At 41.5% G+C, this 25,624-nt stretch overlaps 1 protein-coding gene across 2 annotated transcripts in view; it reads right to left on the minus strand.

Moving 5' to 3' along the window:
* The window catches only part of fndc3a (fibronectin type III domain containing 3A), a 49,984-nt gene that overhangs the window by 12,943 nt on the left and 11,417 nt on the right, over window positions 1-25,624 (minus strand). The window contains exons 3-15 of one of the 2 annotated variants that reach the window (XM_073481326.1): window positions 20,117-20,192; window positions 9,613-9,689; window positions 9,268-9,514; window positions 8,668-8,970; window positions 7,323-7,381; window positions 5,935-6,101; window positions 5,764-5,823; window positions 5,534-5,672; window positions 4,669-4,722; window positions 4,445-4,569; window positions 4,090-4,264; window positions 3,466-3,552; window positions 946-1,084 (exon numbers count right to left, since the gene is read on the minus strand). In XM_073481326.1, the coding sequence (XP_073337427.1) occupies window positions 946-1,084; window positions 3,466-3,552; window positions 4,090-4,264; window positions 4,445-4,569; window positions 4,669-4,722; window positions 5,534-5,672; window positions 5,764-5,823; window positions 5,935-6,101; window positions 7,323-7,381; window positions 8,668-8,970; window positions 9,268-9,514; window positions 9,613-9,689; window positions 20,117-20,192 (1,708 nt within the window). Of the gene's footprint in view, window positions 1-945; window positions 1,085-3,465; window positions 3,553-4,089; window positions 4,265-4,444; window positions 4,570-4,668; window positions 4,723-5,533; window positions 5,673-5,763; window positions 5,824-5,934; window positions 6,102-7,322; window positions 7,382-8,667; window positions 8,971-9,267; window positions 9,515-9,612; window positions 9,690-10,785; window positions 10,856-20,116; window positions 20,193-25,624 lie in introns of those variants that run through there. The other variant, XM_073481334.1, reaches the window with a different exon arrangement.

Below are 25,624 nucleotides of genomic sequence, written 5' to 3' on the forward strand. Positions count from 1 at the left end.
ACACGTTCGCGTAAACAACCAGTTGTGTCGTGAAAGAAGTTGTTCGCATACTTGCTTATATACTATGCGTGTTACTGGAGGATACCACTAGATGGCATACATTAGCTTGTTGTTCCATTGTTGTCCCTGCTGCTGCTGATGTGCTTACTGACCCTAACAAATCCCCATAATGGCCAAACACTTCCCCTACCGTTCATGTGTGTATTGCATCTTGTGGACACGTAGTGTAAACTTCTGAGGTCGTGCACAACCGATGCTCCAAATGAACGCAGGATAAGCAGGGAAGTTGTCATGCATAGAGAACGTGTTGTTATAGGCAAGTGTATCTTCTGCCTTATACTTTCATTCGTCTTTCAAACTCAGTGCTGACTAAACGGTGGTTGTGTGCTGCTTGAACAGAGACAGGTGGAAAAGTATTTATAGGCCAGCGTCCGAAACTTCAATACCCGTCTTAGCATCGCATCTGTCAGTGTTTTACATCACTGCTGAGTTAAGCTGGAGCTGATAAATACCTGTGACTACTGCAGTCATTTGATGCGGGCATGAATGCTGATTGTAGCCTTTCCCATTGAGGACAAAAGCCAGATGTTAGTGCATTTTTGTCCAGTGTGAAAGGGGTATTGGAGAATAGAGAGACAACTAACATTGTTTTCAGAGCTGCAGACAGGTTTTTGTTTATGTTGAAAACTGGAAGCAGAGACCAAGTGCAGCAGTGGGTGAGGAGTTTGTCCTGTGAGGTTTAGGAAGGATTTGAGCTGAATGAAATGATGAAATCATCTAGTGTACTGAGTGCTTGGAATATCATCTGTCTCTAGCAGATTCATCTCTAGTCAGGCAAAGCTCAAAGAGCGTAGTGAAATTATAAACTAGCCTTTGTGGCCTGTCAACTACATGTAACAGTGAAGCATTTTGATAATGAAAAGGGCATTGACAGGAAATGCTCACCCCAGGCCATCTTGAAGCTGTTGGGAAGGACTCGTCCTCTGATTACAGGCCTGCAGGGACAGCTGGGTCTGTCTGGGTTTGTGATGAACTCCACCACCTGGCTGGGGTTACTCTTTCCCTCTGAGTTGTATGCTGCCACCTGGAGGAAGTGCATGAATACAGACATTAGGAGTCAAATTATTTCTGTCAGAATTTTGGCCAGTGTTTGCACAGATAGTCAGTGAGGGCAAGTGTATAAAGGTCATTGTGTTTCCTGATAACAAGCACTGACTCAACTCAGAGAAGGGTAATGAAGGGATCTGAGAGAGTGAGCATAACACTCTCTGTCTGCAACTAAAATGGCTTCAGACAAATACCACATTATCACAAAGATTCAGCTGTACATGTAAGGTATCTACAGATACATTTCAACAAAACTGTTTCAACAACACAAGCATCGCTATCAAAAAACCAAGGCAGTGAGCTTTAGTGGCATTTTCATTACGGTTTGCAATAATATGGAAATCTGTAAGCACGCTGCTGAGTGCAGCTCATTCACATACTGTACAAAGACAAACCTGCACAGCAACCAGACTCCACTCACACTGCACAGCTGGATAATTGGAAATGAGGGAGGGAGGCAATTTTTAGAGTGACTAATTTCTATCATTTGGACATAATGGAGGTTTGTTTGGGTAATATACTACCTTTTCTTGCAGTATTGTGTTAAGATAAGATTTGGTGCAGATTTTTTTGACTATGTGAGTGATGCTTTCTAACTCTTCAATTCTTCTCGAAGCATTAATATGATTTAATGTTCTTAAGAGCTGGACAGATAGAGAGCACTTGTTGTCACTTGCTGCAGGAAAAAACAAGTGTTCGGGGTAATTTGAATGCCTGTGGAGCAGCTCCCACCTTCAGCTGATAACTGAGTTCAATTTCAGAGTGTAATCACAGCTATTTAGCCAAAATAAAATCAATTTATGAAATAGAATTTAGTTACACATAACCTGTACAATGAATTAAAACTGGAGGCTGGTGTTATTTTATGTTTTTGTTACTGTCAACATTTCCCATAAAAAGATCAAAACCAACAGTGCATTAGACCGTCACTCAGTTCTTTCTCCTCTCCTGTCTCTTTCCCTCAGCCTCAGGCCCATTGCTTCCTACTGAAGACATAAATCTTGAAAACAGCAAGAAATATAGTTTCTATTGTTACTCAGTAGCATGCAATAATGCTCAGAAAATAGTCCACAACAAATCCACTATTTTCTGAGTATTTAAAGCAGCAGGATGGTATATGTGGAATCATCTCAAAATACAGTGGCAGTGGTCATCGTAACAAAAGCTACTGAAATGAGCCATTAACCCTGGCAGTGTCAGACATCATATTTCTAAGAGCAGGTATGCAAGCTTCTAAAATCAATTAACTGATCTGTCATGAGATGTTTTTCCCCTTAGTTCTCACCAAGTCAAACTCTGACTGCAGACACATTACACAGAGGCTATCTGCAGCCAAAGGCAAATTTTAGACGTTCAACACATTTATAAATCTAGCTGAAAGGGATCCTATGACAAATCTGTTAAAATCAGTTGATTTCTGTTTGAACACTGCTTTTGATTTTTTGAAAACATTTAATTGACCACACCTGTAATGATTCATATGCAGATGTAACGCAGGACTTCAATTCACTCCCTATTAATCTATTTCCTCACTGGGTTGCCTGCCTTAGATTATCAGGAGCATCACGTGTCTTTCTTACAATGGTTACAATTGTTGTTGTGTTTATTTTTTTGTTTATTCCGTTTTGTGCCAACTGTTCAAGTAATCCGGTCACTCATTACACTATCTTTCAAAGAGAACAAATTGATCATTCACTTTTATGAAACACCCTTTAATATAACCTGCTGTACAACTACCTACTCAATGATAAGAATTTTTCAGTGCTTACATAGCCTTATAAACTGATGGCAGGGATGTCATGAAGAAGTAGCACAGATAAACGTCGGCCACTGCCATCAGTGAATTTCATCTTAATAGCTGATAGCAGTCAACAAGGTGACTTTGGTGCATCCCTACTGTGTATGCCAGGTGATGGATGGTCACCTCTGATTCATCTGAGCCATTTAGAGTACAACAATTAAGGAGAAAACAGCAGAATGAGAGAGGAATGCAATGAGGGAAAGGGTGAGAGACAAAGAGAGAAATACAGTGACATGGAGAGAAAGTCACTGTTCTGTCCCTAAACTTTGCTACATTTTACTGCCGGCCAAAAAGCCACTTTGGCTCAAACGCTTTGCTTGACTACCTTCTCACTGGGGCCCTACATGTGACGAGCATCGAGTCCTCCTGTTTATGCTGTTGGATGCCCACCGCCCTGCTGGCAGAATCCTGCAAACGGATGAGTCATAGGGCCACTGTGGGCCTCAGCACCCTCCCTGCCTGAAGCGTGTCCCCTCCACACATACACACTCCGTTGCATCTTAAATTAAAGCTGTGGATACCCAGCTTTGAGTGCAAACATCACAGGGCTCCCTTACCCTAAACTTGTACTTGGTACTCCTGTGGAGATTCCTGACGGTGCAGGACAGTTCGTCGCCATCGTAGCTTGGCTGGAAGCCATATCCCTGGGACAAGACAAATGACAAACGGAGAAAAAAACAACCAGGTGAGCAATGACTTACCAGACAACCATTGTAGCAGAAAACAAAGTGGTCTGCAGGAGACAAACAGCTTCAGGGAATAGACAAATGTTTTTGTGTTTTTCCTCACAGGCACTATGTCTGCAGGTAGTTGCTTGCAGTGCAGGTGACAGGGGCGATAAATGTCATGTAACTTTTAGAGAAGACTGATGTTGCAAAGGAAAGATATGTGAGTTTGATTTTTTCCTTTTGGCTGGGTTGAATTATGTATGTGAGTGTATTTTATTAATGGTGTCCATATTTCATGCTGTCTGAAGATCAACTTAAGTCAAAAAGATGCACTTGGAAATAATGCCCTCTAAGACATAATGGCACTCCAACTGCAGCAAGAACCTCACAAAGAAGGGAAACAACACGTATAATATTGTAAAGAAAGCCTTTAGTTGCAGATCCTGCTGTTTCATTTATAGGTGTTGAACTCAAATGATTTTTGTATTTAAAAAGAGACTGTGATAAACTTACGGAGCCTTCCTCCTCCATCTCTAAAACATAGTAGATGTCATCCTCCTTTGGAGAGCTAGTGGGCCTCTGCCACTTCAGACACAGCCAGGTCACACCTGCCATCTCCAGCTCTGGAGGGAAGGGTGGCAATGGCACACTGCATGAGGTGAACAGGTCCACCACTTCACTGAACTCGCTGGGGAGGGCAGAGAGAGACAGAGGATGGGAGAGAATGGGAGAGAGAGACAGGAGAGACAGAGTGAGAGACACACATGTGCACACGGATGGAGACAATGAATGGAAGAAACAGCAACATAAAAATGGACAACAGAGAGGGTGCTATCCAGGAAATAATCAAGCATGTTAAGATGCCTACCTCACACCCATGTCATTTTTGGCTGCAAGGCGGAAGGAGTATCTTGAAGCTGGTGAAAGCTTGGTCACTCTGTACTGCTTCTGAGCTCCATAGTAGCACTGCTCATAGATCCCAGTGCCCTTCCCCTTCAGAGAACATAGTGTTTAGTCTGAAGATCAAGTAACTACAAATCTCAGTTCGTTGGGCAATGTTTAACATTTCTTTCATGATAAATTTATAAATACCTCATCCCATTGAAGAATGTAGTTTTGGATTTTGGAACCGTTGTCACATGGAGCCTGTAGATAAACCATGATAGTTTATTATATGTAAATCAGAAAAAACATAGCAAATACACATACTTTCATGCATTCAGAGTGAAAATGTCATAGAAACACTTAAATATTTTAGATGGCTTAAGCACCACCATCCTTCTTTACTAATACCAAAAAAGCAACCTGGCTCACTACTAATAACGAATAGGGTGCATCCAGGTGTGCACACTTTTCTATGTTTTAAATAACTCAGTGATGTTTGCTGAGCACGGATGGTTGTTCTTGAAGTGCTTCTCTAAACTAACACACACTGGGAGGTGTGTCTGTGCTACCACACAGGAGGAGGGAAGATTGCTTTGGAATCACTTTTTCTCTTTCACCCAGCCAGTTTGGAGATCTTAACTGGGTGATCTACTTAAATGCACAGTATGTAATTTCTGCCGCAGGGGTACTTTTAATCAAAACAATCAAAACAAAGGACAGAGTTTGAGGACATGTGAAGTAGCAATGGATCATTGGAGTTTGTTGTCTTCATTGTTAAATAACCACCATTGCAGGTGAAAATCTTTCTGATGTGACTCAGACAGAAAAGTTTGCGGAGGAAGTAATATTTTAAAGTTTTATTCATGTTATGTTTTGCCACATTCGCTAACTTCTATGTCTGTGTATTAAAAGGTGCTATGGCTTACAAATTATACCATTGTCTAAATTCTTGGTTGATCCACATTGAAATTTTTTTACAGACCTTTCCTTTCAAATGCTGTTCCTACTTGCCCTCTACCCTTTAAACTGTGTTTTTTAATCCCAACTCCATCAATCATCCTCCTATTTTTACCTTCCACTGGAGTACGAGTGTGTTCTTGGTCCCACTGGCCTTCCTGGGGGGATTGGGAGGATCCGGTTCACAGCTTATAGTGGTGAAGCTCACAGCCTCTGACGGGCTTCCCTGTAAACAGTTACACATGGCCTGGACCCTGAGATGAGAAGAACAAAGTGGTTACAAAATGTTCCTCAGTGCATTAACACTGTTAGTTCAAACAAAAGCATGTAGAGGGTTGTGCCAACCTGACATAATAATCCGTTGCTGGTCGAAGGTCTTCTAAAGTAGCACTTAGTTCTTCCCCGCTTCATCAGAGGAAAACAGAAAAATAGTGTTATTTCAACTAACTGTCTCTTTTTCATAGCCTTAACAACAGTTGGTGCTCAGTCTTGTGGGAGCTTGCTGCTAGTACTCACCAGTACATGCTCTTGTATTTCCCATCTTTGCCGCTAAATGAGATGGAGACCTCATAGCTGAGGGGGTCCTGGGGGCTGCAGTCGTCCTCCACACTGCCGTTCTCACTCTTTGGCCTGGCGGGAGCACTCCAGCTCACTACTGCTCCCCTTGCCTGAATGTCTGACACCTACCATATGAGAGTTTTATGTGTCACTATCAAGTCTACTCCATCAAACCTGGACATGAAGCAGAAAACTGCAGCACCTGCCAAATCTCGAAATAGTGTACTATGTAATACATTTACAACCCTAAACCCACCTGATGTCTGGTAATTAGTCCTGTACAATGCTTCGTAGTCCTATACATTTATCATAAAGACAAGCTCTTATTCTTAAATTTCAAAACCAACACAAAAATAACATTGCTTGGCAGACGAAAAGAGACAGGGATCAAAATACTCAAGCTGATGCCACCCTGGGAAAAGGTTTTCAGCACTTGGCAGATATGTGCTGTGCAACCCTGAGATTTTTCATTCTGTTTTGAGGAGGTTTAAAAATAGCCTGAGACACACTGCAGGGGGGATTCATATGTGGAAGAATTCAATCAGGTCAAGTCTGTACCTCCTCCTCCCCTCTGCCCTCAGGGGCCCACCTTACTCCTTTACTTCCCACAGTTACATTCTCAGTCCTTTAACAAACCAGAGTGGCAGCAAAGACGAAGAAAATCCACTTTGCGTTGAAGCTGAACCTTCCCGCATTAGACATCCTCCCTAAACTTTATCAATCATCTTTCCAACAGACTTGTTTTGCTACTTTTACAGGGAGTTCAGACCTTAGCGACAGTGTATGACAAATCCCATCTTTTATGAGGTCAAGGAAATTCTATTTCTAGTTCTACTGATTCCCATCCAGCTGCTGTTAAAACAGCTTTTCTCCTCTGTATTTATCTACTTTGCTGATGTGAACCTGGCACCACTAAACCAGGGTTTTTCAAGGTTTATTTCAAAGAATAAAAAAGCTTAGCTTTTGCATTTGAAGTCTAATACATAATCTTATAATTTGGGACAAAATAAACTACCATGAGGATGTGGGAGCTTGGTAATTTAGTTAAAAATCTGTACTTCCTTCAAATTAAAGCTCAAACCTTTAAGTAAGTGCTAACATTGTTGTTTGGTGGCACATTTGGGAATAGAAATCCCCACACGGATGCTAGTCAGCAGGTCTTACTCCATTAGCAAGATGTCAGCAAGAATTCATCACGGATGTTAATAGAATGTTTAATGACGCAACACATTGGCATCATTACGAGTTTTCATGAACACAGCACTAACAGGCACAGGAAATCTTGCAAATTGTACTGATTAGATAAAGAAAAAATAAAGATAGCAGAAGATGGATAGAATACTAACCACTGGTTTACCGATGGTACTCAGTAGTGCTTGCAGGGCCTGAGCTTCTTCGTCCAGCTCTGAGGAGAGAAATACAGGTTGATATGGAAAGAAAAACAACACCTGACTTATTCTCTGCCTGCAATTATTTCTGTTGGATTTTGTGTGCTATGTTATATCTATTTTACTGTTTTACCATTTCTAAACATTACGTCCAGTGCATATAATATTTTAGTACATCTGCAATGACTCCATCTAAAGGAAATGTAATGTTTTAATGGCCACCGGTCAAATGTAAAGATGTGACATTTCTTTATAAATGTACCATCACAGATCAACATTTAAAATCAGCAGTAGGGCTGCAACTAACTCTTCATTATCGATTATTCAGAATAATATTTCACATTTAATCGTTTTGTCTATGAAAGTCAAAAAATTGTGAAAGATGCACATCGCAATTTCTGAGAGCCCAAAGTAACATCTTCAAATTGCTTCTTTAGTCCAACCAACAGTCTAAAATGCAAAGACTCTTCAATTACAATTACAAAGTAAATCCTTACATTTAAGAAGCTGGAACCAGAAAATGTTTGACAATTTTGCTTGAAAAATGACTGAAATGATTTATAGATTATCAAGGTGACAAATTTTCTTTCGATCGACTAATCATTGCAGCTCTAATCAGCAGGTTTAATGATGATTTTATGGCAGAAAAAAAGTAACGGTACAGCAAAGTATTTTGGTACTAGCAGACGCAAACCTAATTCATTCACAAGTCAAGTTCACAAATTTGTTTCTAATTAGGTACATTGGTATGCTTGTATGCCAACCTCTAAAAGAATTAAACGAAGTAAACGCCCTCCCTCGGAATTATCAATCAATACATATATATATATATATATACATATACACATACATACATATATATACACACACACACACACACACACACACACACACACATACATACATATATACTATATTTGTTTTTATTATGTTTTTATTATGTTTTTTTTTTAACATGCCATTGTATGTTATTGGTTGACTGCTCATATTTCAGTGTTCCAGGATTTCAGCAATCTTCAAGAGGTCATAAGGTGAAATTATTTTTCCCTCCACTTTCAAAATTGACAGTAATTCCTTTATTATGCACTGGTGTCGCCAAGTAGCAGTGTTAAACTCCATGATTAATGAGCAGTCAGAGTTCATGTAATCAAGAATAATGTTGGCCGTGTTGCTGATCCCTCACTGCCACCAGCTGCTGCAGCTAATGAGGCACTATTCTGAGCGCCTAAACACAACACACTCCTAAGATCTGGAGAATGCCGTGTGTAAACCTCAACGAACCTCTACCCTTTAACCTCCTTACCTCCTGACTCTCCATTTTTGCCCCGGCCTGTCTGCTTGTCAGGGCCAGCTACCGCGTGGCTAAGCTGTCCCTGCTCCGCCTCTAGCCCTTTCCCTCCAACGCCATTGTGAATGTCCACTGTCGAGGGGCTGCTGCAAGTCTTCTGTGGCGAAGGTGGAGGGCTGTCTTTCACCTGTCCTCCTCCTCCTCCGCCTCCCTGACGGTCCTTCAGTTTCTTCTGCAGACGCTCGTATGTTTTGCTAGTTCTGTCGTCTCTGTGAACAAACGGGGGGCGTCCGTGTTGGGAGTGAGAATCTGTAGAGACTGGAAGAAGAAAAAAGCAACACTTGTGAGATTGTACAGACAAAGACAGGAATACAAAAAAACCTGTCTGACAGCCAGAGAAGCAGGTCAAACAATTGCAAACTCATTGGTTAATATGAAAGGGTATACAAATAAACAGGGCGGTAGTGAGGTAAACTCCCAAAGATTAAACTGAAAGACTAAACAGTTTGACTCGGGCCTTGATTGTATAACTGGACTGTGCAAATAAATGTTCGGGGCAAATAAATAATACCCTAATATAACAACAGAGTCCAGACACTGCTGGCTCCAACTCACCCTGCTCTGAGTAGATATGAGCTGGATGGTACTGGGAGATATACTGAGAGCTCATGTCGCCAACGCCCCCCGCCATGCCTGTGTACAGGTGGGGTGGCGGGGGCATCATGGCAGGGTGTGGGATGAAGGCAGGCAGGTGGGCATGGGGTGGAGGTGGAGGGTGGTGGAGAGGTGAGTGGCCCCCGGGGTGGAATTCTGGTTGCTGAGGTAAAACCAGAACCCGCCGCACTCCGTTCTCCTCTATGATCTAAGAGAAAACAAACAGAACGTACAAATCAAAGCTGTCCCGAGTTCGACAAGATGATGATCAGTAACACTGCACTGGAAATCGTACAGGATTAATACCTGTGAAACGTATCCAGGAGGCACATAGATTGGAGGCACTGAACCATTTGGAGACATCATGGGAACCTGAGCAGGACCTGTGAAGAAAGCAAGAGCTAGATCAAACACTTCCCTCCAGGGCAAACAGCTGTTTCATCTTTGGTAAATGTATTTAGAGTATTAGAGTTTTGCACAGGGCTGATGTTTCAGCTCAACCAAACCCCATTTTTAATGTCTCTCTCACACCAACATTTTTTAAACCTCAATGTGGCTCAACATCATGGTTGCCTGAATAATAACCATACTATAGGTTTACATAAAAGCCAAACGTTTTTTTTTCCATCAGAAAATCACTTTAAATGATGAGTACTGGGTCACTGTCCAACTAGCAAAGTTGGCGTTAATGATGACTTACAACAAATTAATGCAGATACATTTTTAAAAAAGCTAATAAGAAGCTAAATCAATGTCAGACGATGGCCGAGGGGTTCAGAGATTGCATTTCGGTCAATGCTTATGTCTATTTTGCCCACCCACTGGCAGGTAACTAAAGCTGGGTGAGACACAATTGGTCAAAACTACTCAGACTACCAACATAAAGCAGAACACTTCTGATACCAAAATCCTGTCCCTTGTCTACAGATTCTGCATTTATATTTAGATATCTGTTTAACCTTCTACAAAGATAATAAGTGGACTTTATGTCTGTAACCCTGGACAATCATATTAAGTCCTTCTATTTTGCCACCTATGGTATATAACACTTGGCAGGAGTTCCTTCGAGTCAACCTCAAAAGTTGCCTCTGTAGGGGGAAAATCCCCACGTAGTCGATCACTCTAACCCAGCTGCATTTTCAATGACTATTTCATTTTTTTAAATACCTATGAGTAAGAGAAAGCAAGGAAATGCATTTTTTAAAATACTGGCAAACGCAAGAAGACCACTTTAAAAAAGTGCTGAGAAACAACAAAGTTTCCTGCGTGGCTCTGTTGTAAAGGCCAGTGTAGCGGCTTAGCTCAGCTCAGAGAAGTGACAGCTCAGCAGAAAGCCTGGGAGAGAGAAAGGGAGAGGGACCTCTGTGCCAAGTTTGCACATTCGCACATTTCTCTTCTTACAGACCTAAGACATAAACAGTAGGGCCCCAGCGCCAGATGTCATGCAGCAGAGCAAAAAGATCCACAACACACACTGACCTCCCAGCAGCCTGCTTGAGGAAGAGCTTTCCTTCATTTTGTCAAAGCTGTCAGCAGAGAAAAGGCAATTCTAAATGAGCAGCCATAATGGGCCCACGACTACAGAGGCTGGCCTGTGTAATGATACACTGAAACCTCCCACTTCTAACCTCTAGCACCACCCCGTCAGGTGCTGAAGTCCAGGCTCCACCTATCGTAACAGCAAGTGAGTGCTGATATACAGACAGTTGTCTGTTGTTAGGTAAACTTAGTTAAAACTGATATTGTCTGATACAACAGCCTGCAACAAGTCCCTCCTTATTGTTGAAACTGTTTTAAAGGTGCTGTTGGATTGTATTGTGCTGCATTGACAGGTGTTTCTAATATTTTGTTCATCTTTGTTATAACAAAAGTAGACAAAATATTACAAACACCTCTCAGTATAATGTAGTACCATTAAGAGTGTCTGTATTTTCAGATCTTCATCACTCTTTCAGTCCTGTTGCAGCCAGACATTTCCTATTGAAGCTGTATTGGCTGTGTTAAAGTCTGTCTCCAGGGATGGGACGAATTGCTATTATTCAATAAAAAAAGAATCCATAATAGGATGTGGATAAGTCTCTGCCCTTCTTTATCACAAGAGCACTTTTAAATATTTTAAAAGGAGGAGAAGCAGCCAGAGGGAAGTGGTAGGTGAAGAGCAGCACATGACAGGCGACCGGAAAACCTTGAACACATCATCAAGGTAAGTAACAGCTCAGTATTTTGGATCTCCACAGACACGCTTTATCATTACTCAGACTGGGCGATGAAATCAAATATAACAATAGTTTTGACCAACTCAGCATTACTGACGTTGCAACAACAATGTAGGGATGACTGCTGGTACTTTCACAAAATATTAGCAAATCATTAATGTGGATATAATGACTAACTGGCTAATGGCTGATAGAAGAGTCTGCTTAGTTTAGAAAATTCGCATCACAGCCCTTTGTGTACAATTGGGTGTTCAGACCACACAGAGATCATAATGCAGAAGAAGATGCTTGGGATAATCTATAATTCTTACATTCCCATTTTACTCTTTCAGTGCAGTGATGTCATTTTAGACAATGAAGTGTTTTGTTAAATAACTCAAATATCCTGCCTCTATTACATAGGTAGGGATCATTGCAAAAAATGTCTGTATATTGGCTAACATATCGATCTTTTACTTACTATTATCTGTACCAGCATTAGCCCCAGAAATCACTTGGGTTAAGTGTCATTCCCAGGTCATCAAATATGGATGCTTTGGGTAAAATATGGATGATTTGGTTCAACCCAAAAGCATCCATATTTGACAACGTGGGAATTAAATTCATCAATCAACCATCTTTCTCCAGAATCACCAACTGCACTTTTATGTTAGTCCAAATAACATTTATAATCTAAGAAAACAAACCTTCTCAGAAACTCAAAAATGAACAGGGTTCAGGTTGGCACAGGCCTGGATGAGACATTAAAACTGGACTTTGTTTCAAAATAAATTACCCAAATAGACATTTCCCAAAACTATCATTGTAGCGTTTTAGTCACTGTGTACTGTGGGCTGTTAGATCTGTTAAAATCTATTGCCAGACAGTCTCAGAATGTATTACTTTAGGTTAGTAGAAAAATCATTGGGAAAACACTGTATTAGTCAACCTACTAATACACTTAATTGGACAAGACAAATAGTAGGTAGGCCTCTTATAGTGAAATCAAAAGGGCAGAGAGCTTTGAAGCCCCTCTCAATACACCGAGCCAGCAGACTGATCGGCAGTGAGTCATTTCTCTACCTCAGAACACGGGTCCACGAGGACAAAAATCTTAATTCAGGGAGCATGGGAGAGCTCAGCCTGAATGAAGGCAGTCACACTGCCTCAGCCCTCATTGATTTCAGATTACAATATCATTTGAGTGGGAGTTCAAAGTATGCAGTGTTAACTCCACTCACTTTTAAGGCTAATAAATGATATAGTGCTTATGCCAGGTGCTGCTGTGCACCTGTGCGATCACTGATTAAGGCGACTCCAGTTAGTGCTGCGATGCTGACTAACAGGAAATCTGATGAATCACATTAGTATTCAAAATGCCGTTGTTTGTCCGTTTAGAATGAAAGGCTTTGTGTGTACCGACTTGCAGAGCGTAGGGAGACGAGGACTAGCATAGGGTGAGAGAGGGAGGACAAGGGAGCCACACACATCTAAGAGAGAGAGGAGAGGTAGGGTGGAGAATGGGGGGAAAAAAACACCCACTCTTTTACATCAGACTGACGCACGAGTGCTGACAGAGATCAGATAGAAAAGGCCACATCCCCCTCCCCCTCCCCTCCCCTCCCCCTGAGTCAACTGGAGCATTGGTTGTGCTGACGTGGCCGTGGAGTGCCAGCCTTCCAGAGGAAGCAGCCACGGGAAAAACATCAGTCCTCCTCCACAAAACGGCAGGCTGCCACTGAGCCAAGAATAGCCACAAACAAGCTGCCCATTCTGGCAGTGTAAACAGAGGCTAGGCAACACTTTGGGAACACCATCATCTCCCGTCAACATCACATAACCCATCTTCACCTCCCCGCCTCCTGGGGCAGGCCAACAGGATCAACTGGTGCGGTGTGTCTGAGGCGAGAGGGGGATAGAGGTTACCGCTGGGAGATGGGGATAATTGTTCATGTTGGGCGAAAAAGCCGAGGGAGAGAATTATCAAAGGCCAGACACATGTCCACACACATACACAGATGTGGAAGGGTGGCGAGTCCACTCTGAGCACCCACCTGTTTCCTCCTCTCTGAAAATGGACAGAGATCACAACAAACAAGCTCAAGTGGAAACTTCACGCAGGTCTTCTAAGACACACTGCAAACAGAGGAAACTTGGCAGACGTGGCTCTAAAAATAACAGCAACAATCCAAGCAAACTGTCAGGTTGAATCGGATGTACAAATGAACCCTCAATTAGATATGGAGAATAAAATGAAGCATAGAAGACAAGCTGGATAAAGGCAGCTGGCTAGGTTAATAGAAGGGTGTAAAAATCAACGACGGCACACAGACACGAGAGGACAGAGAGAGGGAGAAAGACAGTGAGACAGAGCGGTCTCATATGGGATCACTCAATAAGCTCTCAATGCCAACATGATGAACTGTGAGCCTATGAAGATGGAGCAGGTTTGATTATTAATTAGAGCTAATAAATTGTCTCCATCCACAAATTAAAAGGAGAGAGAGGGAAGGCAAGCCAACTGACAGAGGTTAACAATTACAACCAAGCAAGCCAATGAGGCTAAGAACTGAACTGTCAACAAAACAAAAAAAGTACTAATTGCAATTCAAAAACCTAACCTTGATTTTTAGTGATGATACTATGGTAAATTATATTATGGTTTATTGATACTATGGCTCATTTTCCTTGCAGTCAAGAAAGATCTTCCATCAATTAAGAGGGTAGTAATTTGCAATAAGTGTGACATTCTATTAGCAGATTACGAAGCCATGGACGTGTACGCTCATCCTGGCTACTCTCAATTTCTACAACATGCCAGTAAGCATCCAACCACTGCCCATCCAGACTCATAGAGTACGGAAGCGAGTTGGGAAAGAGGAAAAGGGCATTCTGTGTTGATATGATTGCAAAACAGAGCCTGAGGGAGGAAGCTGTACAGTAAACAATGGAACAATTTAATAAGAATATCCATTTTGTTTAGCCGGTAGTAAACTTTGTCTGAATTCCTGATATTTTGAGCCATCCACATGGTATTTACAGCCCAGCCAGCATGAATGACGTTTACAGGAGGGGAGGGAATCAGTAACCTTCATGCTTGTGCTTATTACAGAACATCACACTGCTGCTGCTGCTGCTGCTCTCTGCCAGACATATGGAAAAAAATATTTTTTTTAAATAATGAATTATTTGGCTCCATTCAGGATATGAAGAATTCACTCTAAAACCACTGTCTCCTCCTGCATCAAGGAGCTAACCTCACCAACCCACTGAGGTTGATAATTTAGTACAAAAACAGCTGAGTGGACATGGAACTGCCTTGCTCTGGACATCCCACCCCTGACTAAACTTAGCAGACAAACAAAAGTTTTTTCTCTCAAACACCCCTTTCTGTCATCATCTTCTATCATCCTCTTTACCCTTTCTCCTTTCTCCCTCCCCCTTGGTATCAACGCAGCAATGGGAGAATGAGTCACAAGCTCAGTCATTCTTAGAGCTACTCACTGCAGAAGCTGTGAATGAACCGCGCCTGTGTGTGTGTGCACCCGCACACACGTTTGTGTACATGGACTTGGAGTTAGGTGGGGGAGGTGGTGAGTATAAAAATAATGTGCTAATGAGGCTAATGTGTCTGATGTTTGTGCTCCAATTATGTGAACCATATGTGACGAGTTTTGTTCGGGAGGTTGCTGGGGTGAGGAAACATGCAATCAGCCCACAATTGTGTGCACGGATACACCCTCAACACGCAGTGTCAGATGTTCAACAGTGCACGTCCTGGCTGCTCAGTTTCAGGCACAGGGGACTTGACAGCCTCAAGTCCCTCTGATAGAAAATAGACTAAGCACATCTGCAGCACCATCAGGAATGAGATGAGGTGTTTCACAGCTATGGCATCGGAGATAAGGGACAAGATGACAGATGGACTGACTGACCAACCAGTATCTAACAGAGAGAAGAGGCAGAGGACACTGGCAACATGTCTACAAACTGAGCCAGACATACAGACATACAGACACACACACAGACACACACAGACACACACAGACACACACAGACACACACAGACACAGACACACAGACACACAGACACACAGACACACACACACACACACACACACACACACACACACACACACACACACACACACACACACACACACACACACTCTTTAGCTCCCTGTCGACATGCCAGAATGACTATCTTGGCTTTTGTGGGAGAAGGCACATCTCTATCAGGCTCAATAAGCCCAGTGGAACTAGACAATGCTTTCAGCCACCAACCAGAGACTGAATCATCCAAAGTGATGTGAATCAGCGTCAGGCGAAGTCAGATAAAGAAGTGGATCTAATCAACCCAATGGTCACTATGCTGACTTGCCTCATCACAAAGCTTATCAGGTGGTCTATCTCTTAGTGACAGTGATACAGCCGTCAGATCTACAGTGGAAAATGCTGACAAAAGCCAAACCAGGGAGCGCTGGGGGTCTGGGTTCATGCTATGAGGTCATGTCCGGTCACATACAGAACACCCCTTTATGGCAGGGAGCACAGCGAGCAGGGAGATGCTAAATGGCCACTCTAATTAGCCTCCCTTGCTAAAGGCCCCTCCTCTAAGGCAGATCTCTGAAAAGACAAATGGCTCCTATAAACTGCATTTTACAAGATTGTCTGTTCATATTAAGCAGGCTGTCATGCACTAACACGCAGCAATTACGCACATCCAGCTGCTAAAAATACATGATTGAATACACAAATTGGAGTGGGATGGTGCAAATCCTGAAAAATACATGTAAACCAGATCATGCTGGCTCTGTAACAGTCACGCTGTCCCTGTCTGTACATACTGGGGTTAAAGGTGAAAGCACGCATATGCACAACAGACACTTAAGTCAACACTGATAGTCTGCTGTTGTGAACACACAACAAACCAAACCAACACACCACATGCGCATACATGCATGCATGCCCGCACGCACACACTCTTCTTCCTCCCTCCTTGCACCGCTAGCGGTGAGTCATCCCTCTATTCACGTCACAGAGAGATGAGTGCACCCAGTGACAGGCCAGTTAGTAGCAGTCACACTGATCTATGTGGCGCTTCTCAGCTCTTTGTTTCTCCTCTGATGGAGAGACTATGTATGCTCGCTCCCTATTAGGAAGGTTTACTCAGCTCGTAATGGGGGGCCGTTGTGGGAGCTCAGTCAGACAGGAGTAGGGAGAAGAGCCTCTGCGTGAGAAAACTGTATGATGGCTTCTTTCTGGACAGCATCATTTCATATCACAGCTTTAGTTCCTTTGTTATCGAAACCTTGAGGCCTATTTTCTTATTGGTATTCATGTATGTCAAAGGATACAGTCAAGAAACACCCGTGTCTTTTCAACAGTGAGACAGTCTGCGAGGTAGCACTGTTCTATACATTAGGGATGCATGATATATATTGGGAATATATAAGGGGAAATTTATATCAAGGTTATTTATCACTGTACTGATAAATAGAGCTGATAATACAAAGCAAAGCTGCTTTCAATGATTTAACATCAGTACAGTAAGAAGGAGAGGAAGGAGATCAAGTGCAGCATGCTGTTGTCGTGCTCATGACATCGAACTGCTGCACCTGGGTAGGGTCCTGTAGTGTAGACCTAAGGACCAAATATGTTGTTGCCAGTGCTGATGTTGAGTTCAGAGGAAGACAACATGATTGCAATTTGCAAAACATGTTCTGCAAGGGTTCAAAGAGGAGGGAAGAAGGCTATGCGTTTTAAAGGAAAAGTTCATCCAAAAATGAAACTTTAGTCGTCACCCCCATGCTAATGGAAAGTCGGGTGAAGTTTGTAGTCCACAAAACATTTCTGGAGCTTCAGCTTGATTTGAAAATGGTATTTACACACTCGATGCATGGTAGAGGTTGGGCATCCACTTCTGACCGGTTGCCACCATTTTACCTTAGCAACTACAGTTAAGATTTTGGCTTTAAAAGAGACATTTTATTTTTATTTTACAGTTGTTTGTTCACATTTTAAAACACGTAACCATCTACTTAAGTTGTTTAGGAGAATGCTGCAATGCTGTTTTGCTGTGAAGCGCATGAAATATTCTGTGGACTATCAAACTTTACCTGATTTTCCATCGGCATGGGGGTGAATAGATAATGACTAAAATTAAATTTATGGGTGAACTTTTCCTTTTACACGATATGGAATAGTAAATCCATCCATCTTTGCTTGCTACATCTTGGCCTTAACCACCCTCAGGTGTACATAAACTTCAGATTATATAATACAAAAAATGTGAAATTATTGGTTATCTTGTCAGTATCAGCTATGAGAAGCAGGTCATGATTGGCTACTGGTAGCGACTGAAAAAAATCAATCCCTACTAGACATGGGTTATTAAATTTATGCTAAAATGTCAACCAACTGCGAGCTGTGGTCACCAAGGGTAGCAAACATTATTCACTCCTTTATCATGCTGTCATCCTTTATTTGTCTTTATGAAATCAAATTGAACATTTAAGAGAAAGAAAGAGTGGCCTCTTAGCTCACAGAAATGTCAATAAATGGAGGGATGTCCACAGAGCGAGCCATAAACAAAAGCAAATCATTTTCAGATCCATGTTTTCCCAGGCAACTACATTTTGTAATAATCATTTGCAATTATGGCCCCGCAGCTCTACCTCCTACAACTACTCCAGCTGTCTTTCGTTCACAATGTCAGCAACGTGTTGGAGCCAGACTTCATTGTTGCTGTCACAAAGCCAGCGCAATCACCAACAATTGAGGAAAAGGAAATGACTGCCATCAGGACAAATAAGAATGTGTAACACATCTTACTCAAATACCGCCTATCTCCCCTAACCCCTCTACCAACAAACTGTAATTATTCCATATGTCTATTTTACATTATGAACGTCTATCTGTGCACAGTTCATTCCATCATCTGGCTAATTAAATAGGAAGAGCAGCTTGCCAAATGACATTCAGGTAGCAAAGCAGATGAGTGGGGGTAAAACATATTGGGTCTTCTGGACAGGAAAGTATGACAGTTCAGAAAAAAGATTTCAGGGGTGACACATTCAGTACTACGGGAAGTGTTGTAATAAAAAGCAACAATAAAAAACAAATTGGATGCATTTATGTGCACACAACATCACAAAACTGAATTCAAGACTGAAGGTGATGGTACATTTTCTGAGGTCAGGCAGCATTTTGTGAGTCTGTTTTCGATTTGTTACCTTCTACGTGCATTTTCTATTACTTAACATGTTGGGATACATATTTTATTTAACTCCTTTTCTTTAACTTACCATGCTTATTAAGTATGTCTAATGTGAAGCAATGTGATCAAGCTTGATCAGCTCAGTCAGTGTCTCTTAAAATTGATGCACTTCCATAACACATTCTCTCAAGCTGTACATGTCTCTATATTGGCTGGAACCATAAGAAGCAATTATCCCACTGAGCAGTCTGGGAGCTGTGAGACACAACTGTAATCCTGTTATCATTTCTGTAAAAATACGTCAGTGCATCCTGGCTAACCCTCTCCCTCTTTCACTGCACATGCCATGAAAAGCTGAATTAATTCAGGTGCAGCTTTTTTGCTGGAAATAAAGAAGTTTAGCAAAAATCCAGCTCTGCTAATTAGATTATGCTTTCACCTAGTATTACAATCTTACACTTGTTAAAATGATCAGACTTAAGGACATTTAGGAAATATGGCATTAACTGCAAATACCGAGAGCATTCCTATGATTAGATGACAATTTTTGGGTATCAATATTGGATTTTAAAAAAACCCTCTTAATTTGTCAGAGCCATCTGTACATACAGGCACAGAGATTCTTAGCTTTCATTTGATTTTTTTGTGCCTTTTATGGGGAAGTTAATTTCAGAGGTTCTTGTACATTTAATTAATCAACGTAACATAAATGTACAGTGTAAATCTCTTCTTTAATTACAGTTACAGCCTGTGTTTGTGTTCTCAAAACAGTGAAAATGTTTTGAATTTTTTTTTTAATGTATTTATCATGATATACTGTATGTCAATATTAGGAAAATGTTTTTTGTTTTTTTTAGATATTCACTTCAACTATATCACCAAGCCTGAGGTATTTTACATATTTGCCGTAGTAATTAATCAAGACAAGTCTCTTAGCTTTCCATAGATGTCAAGGTATAAGCAGAAATACCTTATTCTGCTTGGGTTTAAGCATTTTAAATAAGCAATACATTTGCTGAAGCTTTTCAGCAGTCCTGTCAAGAGTGCAGCCAAGAAGGCATTTGCCCTGAAACTGACACAGTGACTAAATGTTATCTGCTCTCACTGGAGCACTCTCTGCTGGAGCAGTAGTGCTCTGCCCAGTGAATATACTGTACCTCTTGAAGCATTTTGCAGCAAAGTCTTCACAGGTCTTCATATTTGGGAGATACTGCTAGAACTTGCTTTTACTCATCTTGTTGCTTTTGGGATTGGTATATCTAATATAGTTAGATGCTGTTAAACTATCATATGTATTTTAAAATATTTTGTGATGAACATATATTTTAACAACATCCAATCAAATTCAGATTGACTTTGAGAAGATATGCATGTGATTACAGAACAGTTGTCTTACCTGTGATACACTGAAACTGACCATCCTCTCGTTGAATAGTGAAGGCCTCACCTGGGTTTACCTGCACCAGGATTACCTGTGGAGAAACAAAACAACATTTTATTCTTCTAAGTTTACTTTCACACTTGCTCTACAGCGAGTAGTCAATTCAATTTGAAGCATGAACAATTTAACATGTTAGCACATGTAAACAGGAAGCCACAGTCAATGTTTTGTAGAAGTCGCTCGGGCACTGTACAAATTCAAGATCTCTTAAGGTTTCTTAACTTTCCTCCACAGCTCCAGTGTGAGCAAAAGCAGCAGCATTTCTGTGAAAAGCAGCTAACAGTCTTGGTATAATGTGACACTGATTATATGTTGAACTGAAAATCATCCTGTGTCTCCATTTAGAGCATTTCTGTGATGCCCAATATGTAGGCGACATGGTCAGACGCAGACGCAAACAACTATGGGTGACACGATTCTCAAAATCCACAATTCGACACAATTATCATATTTAAACTTTTTTTTTGACACTGATGGCTATGCCAGTATCTGACAATCACATCTTGAAGCTGTAAATAAACAGATTATGGTTTTAACTGTAATTAACATTTTCAAATTCCTAATATTCCTAATAGGGATTCTAGAGTACAATACAAAATACCACTCTTCAGGGATTCAACAAAAGATATAAATTAAGTTTTTTTACTAAACTTCAGTTACACAAATCTGTCCCGAGTAAACCTTCTTCCCAAACACTCAATTAAGGATCTCTTGCAATGTTATGAGTTCTGTTCAGTTCAGTTCTTCCCCCACGAGCAAACCCTCTTCCAAAACAAATCAATAAAGGATCTTTGAAAAAGAAAATGAATCCAACATCTGTGTGTCTGGTACCAGTCAGTTAACCGTCTTTGTGCACACAGGAGAAGTGTCTGGAAGTACAACTGCAGGCGACCAGTAAGCTAGTAAAGCTTTTTTTTCCTATGGATGCAAGAAGGCGGGGTGGAGAGGAGAAAAAAAATTCAGGGATAATCGCCAATCCTGCTTTTGATGTTAATGATTGAGATTGAAAGCTCATTTTGATCGATTTTCGATGAAGACTCGAAATCATGACAGACCTCGAAGCAACATAAATAGGGTTAGGGGCATAGGGCATCAATAAGACCCAAAACACACAAAGCTGTCTCTCGTGGGAGAAGTGCTACAGCCAGCTTAAAATATGTGCAGTAGACAAAAGAAATTAGACAGCTCAAATTTAACTTTCAATCACACAAATTGTTATGTGGACAATAGTCCATCTACACAGGAATTAGCTACAAAATCATCAGGAGAAATTAACTGAAAGCAAGACTGACAGACTGTGGGGGCTGAGGTGGTGACAAGCCTGTCTCCTGTCTTGACTGTGGTCCTAAATGTAGCTGAGGGGATAAACAATCATTAAACTGCAAAAAGGAATAGAATATTGTTTTATATAGGAGATGTAGGCGTGAAGACTGTAAAGCTATGGCAATGATTACTGCACTGCCATAGCTTTACAACTTAATCCATCAACAGGACACTGTATATGTGTGGAAGGGTTAGTTCGTAAGATATTTAAACTTCAGCTCTTTCTGTAAATCAATGAGATGAAATGGTTGAATTTTTCCCTTGAGCTTGATTACTTTCAAAGTCTGTGTTCAGCAATATAAATTTACTTTTATGTTTTACAAGCGAGCATTTACAAGGTTAAAAATAAAAGGGCAAGCATGTACATATCAGGAACATTCAATGGATGTTGCCTTCAGATAAAACAGATGAAAAAACTGAAAGGAAATGAACTGATCATTATTTCGACCCACGTAGGAAAAAATAACAATTAGCCTCCATGTCTAAAAATATTTAAAATTTAAAATTATCAATGAAATCATGATTTGTAACCAGAGTTTTTATCCCCGTTTTAATTTGGAAAAAATAAAAATAAAAATTTCCTCTTATTGAGTTCAGGCTTTACATGTATTTCATTGATCTTTATCCATCAGAAATGTGAACTGCGTTCATCATGACTGATGGAAATATCAGGTACACACTGTTACCTCTGAGTCATGCTGCTTCCGTCTTTACAAAAGACTTCGGCATCAGAACTGAACAAAAAAAAGAAAAAAACCCTGATGAAAAAGGTAAATTTCATCTAAGAAAAACTTTTCAAACCATATCTGACAATGTCACAGTCTTTTCACTACAGCTGAACAAACCTAAAATCGCTAACAGAACTGAAGGCATCATCATCTTTTCATTCACTTAATCAACAAGTCAGATTATATTTCTAAACCAAGCAACCCTGAAACTTCTCCCTCCGAATCATCTCGAACTCATCATTTTCTTAACCTGTTCCAATAAACTCCCAGAGAGGACACATAACTAGGTTTCTGTTGCCCGGCAATGTGTGTGGGCGCTAGTTACCTCACTCTTGTGGAAGTCGCTGTCATAGAATCTACACTCCCCTGGCAGAGGGCTCTGGCTACGGTTCTGTTCAAGCACAGAAATCATCAGCACCTCCATCTCTGACACTGCTCCCATTCATGTGCTCAGCAGGGACAGGAAAGAGCCCTTTGACTGCCACACACAGAAGCTCATATGTCCATACACACCCACACAGGCAGCGTCAGCAGCAAGTGTAGATGTTGGTGGTGGTGGGGAGGAGGGGGTGAGGGTGGGAGGTTGCGAGTGGGGGTGCAGGGGCAAGGGAGGTCTAATTGAATCAAAGTCTAGGCACTTCACAGTCGGGTGCATGTGTATGTTTGTTGTTCACCCCGTTCTGTGTGAAGCAAACATCTCTCCTAGCATGATCACTCCCTTTTTCAGTTTAATCTTAACACTGGAAGTAACCTTTAAAATCAATAGGAGGCATTCACTGCATGTTTATAACACAGAAGGAAGGACATTTTGCTTGCAAAGGATCTGACTGCTACTTACTGTTGCCCGCATTGCTTTTTCTCATTCAGGCGTCGCTATTCACGCAGTCACTGATGCTCCAGGGTCTAACAGACCCTCCACCACTTCACCCAGCCCTCATGAGAAATCACATGACCTGCGATGCTAACACATCTGGCTGTGCTGATCCTTTACACCCTCGACTTCCATCAGCTCCCCCACAAAATCCAGGAGGAAACTAGCGAGAGGCGAGGAGTGCAGCGGGAGCAATGTAGGCAGATGGGGCTTCTTCCGCTGGATGTAGCCTTCACAGAAAGTGTGGCGTGGATCTCATGTTTGCTTAGCCTAGTTCAGCCTCATCTGCTCCATAGCGGCACTCTCTGCAGCAGGCGGCTTGTTCACTCTTGCCTCTGGCTTCAGTGCAGCCTCCCTACCGTCAGTATCCACAGCAACCCCTTCAACAAATAAGCCACAGCAATGTCCGTGCCAAACCTTCAGAGAAGGGATTGAAACCTTATCAGCAGTGGCCACTCTCCAGGAAAGGAAGGCGGATGAACCCAAGAAAACAGGACCAAAAATATGAGGAGGACTGGATGATGCCTCAGTTTGCTTTTCTGTTTCCTTCTTGCCTCTTGTCACTGACTGTCTGCCAGCTCAGTTAACGCCTGCTGTGCTCCTTAATGTGGTTAATTTCAATAGCATTCCATCAGGGTGTGATCGTAGCACAGCTGAGCCGGCAAAGGTATAAGGGTTCCATAGCGTGGGGAGTCCTTTGTTCTGCCTTTTTTCACAACAACAACAATGGCGTGAGGGAGCTGAGCGACCCACGCAGCTTCTGAGGCTGACATATACGACTACGCTACAGTCACTTCTCCCTCCCTCCCTCCCTCCCTCCCTCCCTCCCTTCTCTCCCTCCCTTCTCTCCCTCCCCCTCATACTCTCTATGGCTCTCTCTCCCATTCACAGAGCGACATGCCATACACCCTCTCTTAATACTCCGATCGATGTGAGAGGAGATGAGGTGGTGGGAGTTCAATTGCAGAGCTCCAGCGCCGGCGACAATTGTACCCTCGAGTTCTCTACTGTCTTCAAAGATCACAAAGCAGCCCACTGACAGTCAAAACAGAGACACTATTTGTACAGCGACACAATAAACAGAGCTTGCAAGTATTCACACGGCTTCTGTAACATCTGTCCTCATTCATTCTAAATGGATCGTTCCTTAAAGCGACAGTGCTGATCACTTGATCAGCGTGTGCCAAGTTAACAGATACTCTGCGTCACTGATACTGCTGCGTGAGAACTGCACCTATGGCACATCCTCCACAAAATTAAATCCTACGTTTTTTTTTTTGTTTTGGTTTTTTTTTTCTTTACTTTACTAAATGATAAAAGCTGGATTTAAGGAATTAGATAAATAAAGCCTCTAGCAGCAATGATCAGGGTCCAAGTACAAAAGGCTTATGAAGTAAGATGACTTGAGGGAAATATGAAGTGAAAATTAATTTTGGAAGAGGAAGAATGGTAAGAAGACGAAAAGGAACACCTTACACAGGATGCCCACACATTAATAAAGGGTTCCAGTTGATCAGATCAATGGTCTGTTATGATCATTATGCAGACAATTGACTGAAATAGGGATTTGTTTTAGAATCAAAGACTTATGGACCATATTACTAAATGGAATCATGATAGTGCCCCATTTAGGTTGATTTAAGTTTTTTATTCTAGACATCTGAAATACATGTTGCTATAAACCAAACATGTGATTTTGAGACATTCTGCTTTTCTGTCTGGCTGTCTTTGCTGGCTAAAAACCGCAGCAAATGCTTGGTGAATCGACACCCGAGATTCTAATTATTGAACTGTATATAGTTAGACAGCACTCAGCAACTACATATAATTAAAATAAAACTGTGCCACCAAAACAAGCAACCTGATGCAGAAAGCACCTTTTTTTTCCTTGCTGCCCTTGCCTGTGTATTCAACGCAAAAATTGGAATAAGGTCTTGGCCAAAATGTTATTAGGATTTTTCTCTTTCAAGTTACAACTGCATAACATTGTGCTGTATTACGTGATGTGATTAGTGTTTTGGGATTATAATATGGGCAGGCTACTAAGATTTTTTCAGGCATTTCCATTCATTTATGCTTAGACCGTTAGATTCTTTTCACTAACTAACTTTGGATTTAGAGTCTTTAGCCCTTTTGCAAAGCCTGTTCAAGGAGTAACCATTGTGCCTTTATTCACCCTCACTGTTCACGTGCTATGTTTGTGACCCAGCTAACTCAAGACGTACAGCAACTAAAAATGGCTAAAAATTGGGGGTGCCATGTCAAAACAACTGCAGAGTGACTTCATTTGGAAGTGGATAGACTCTGAAACAGTGCTAGGATACTGCAAAGGTTACTTTTCACACAGATGACTAAACACTGTAATGTGCATTGTGGTCACATTCACAATGGGGAACATCTTTTTGCATTTATAGAATACATCCAAACTTCAAGCAATACATCTTGTTCCCACGATCGTAAAGATTTGCGTCAATGTACGTAAGACTGTGCAAAGAGACTGCATATCAATTAGCACACACTGTCACACAGGTGGTCACGGCT

The sequence above is a fragment of the Pagrus major genome, chromosome 2 (assembly GCF_040436345.1).
Source record: "Pagrus major chromosome 2, Pma_NU_1.0".
In the NCBI taxonomy this organism is placed as follows: Eukaryota; Metazoa; Chordata; class Actinopteri; order Spariformes; family Sparidae; genus Pagrus; species Pagrus major.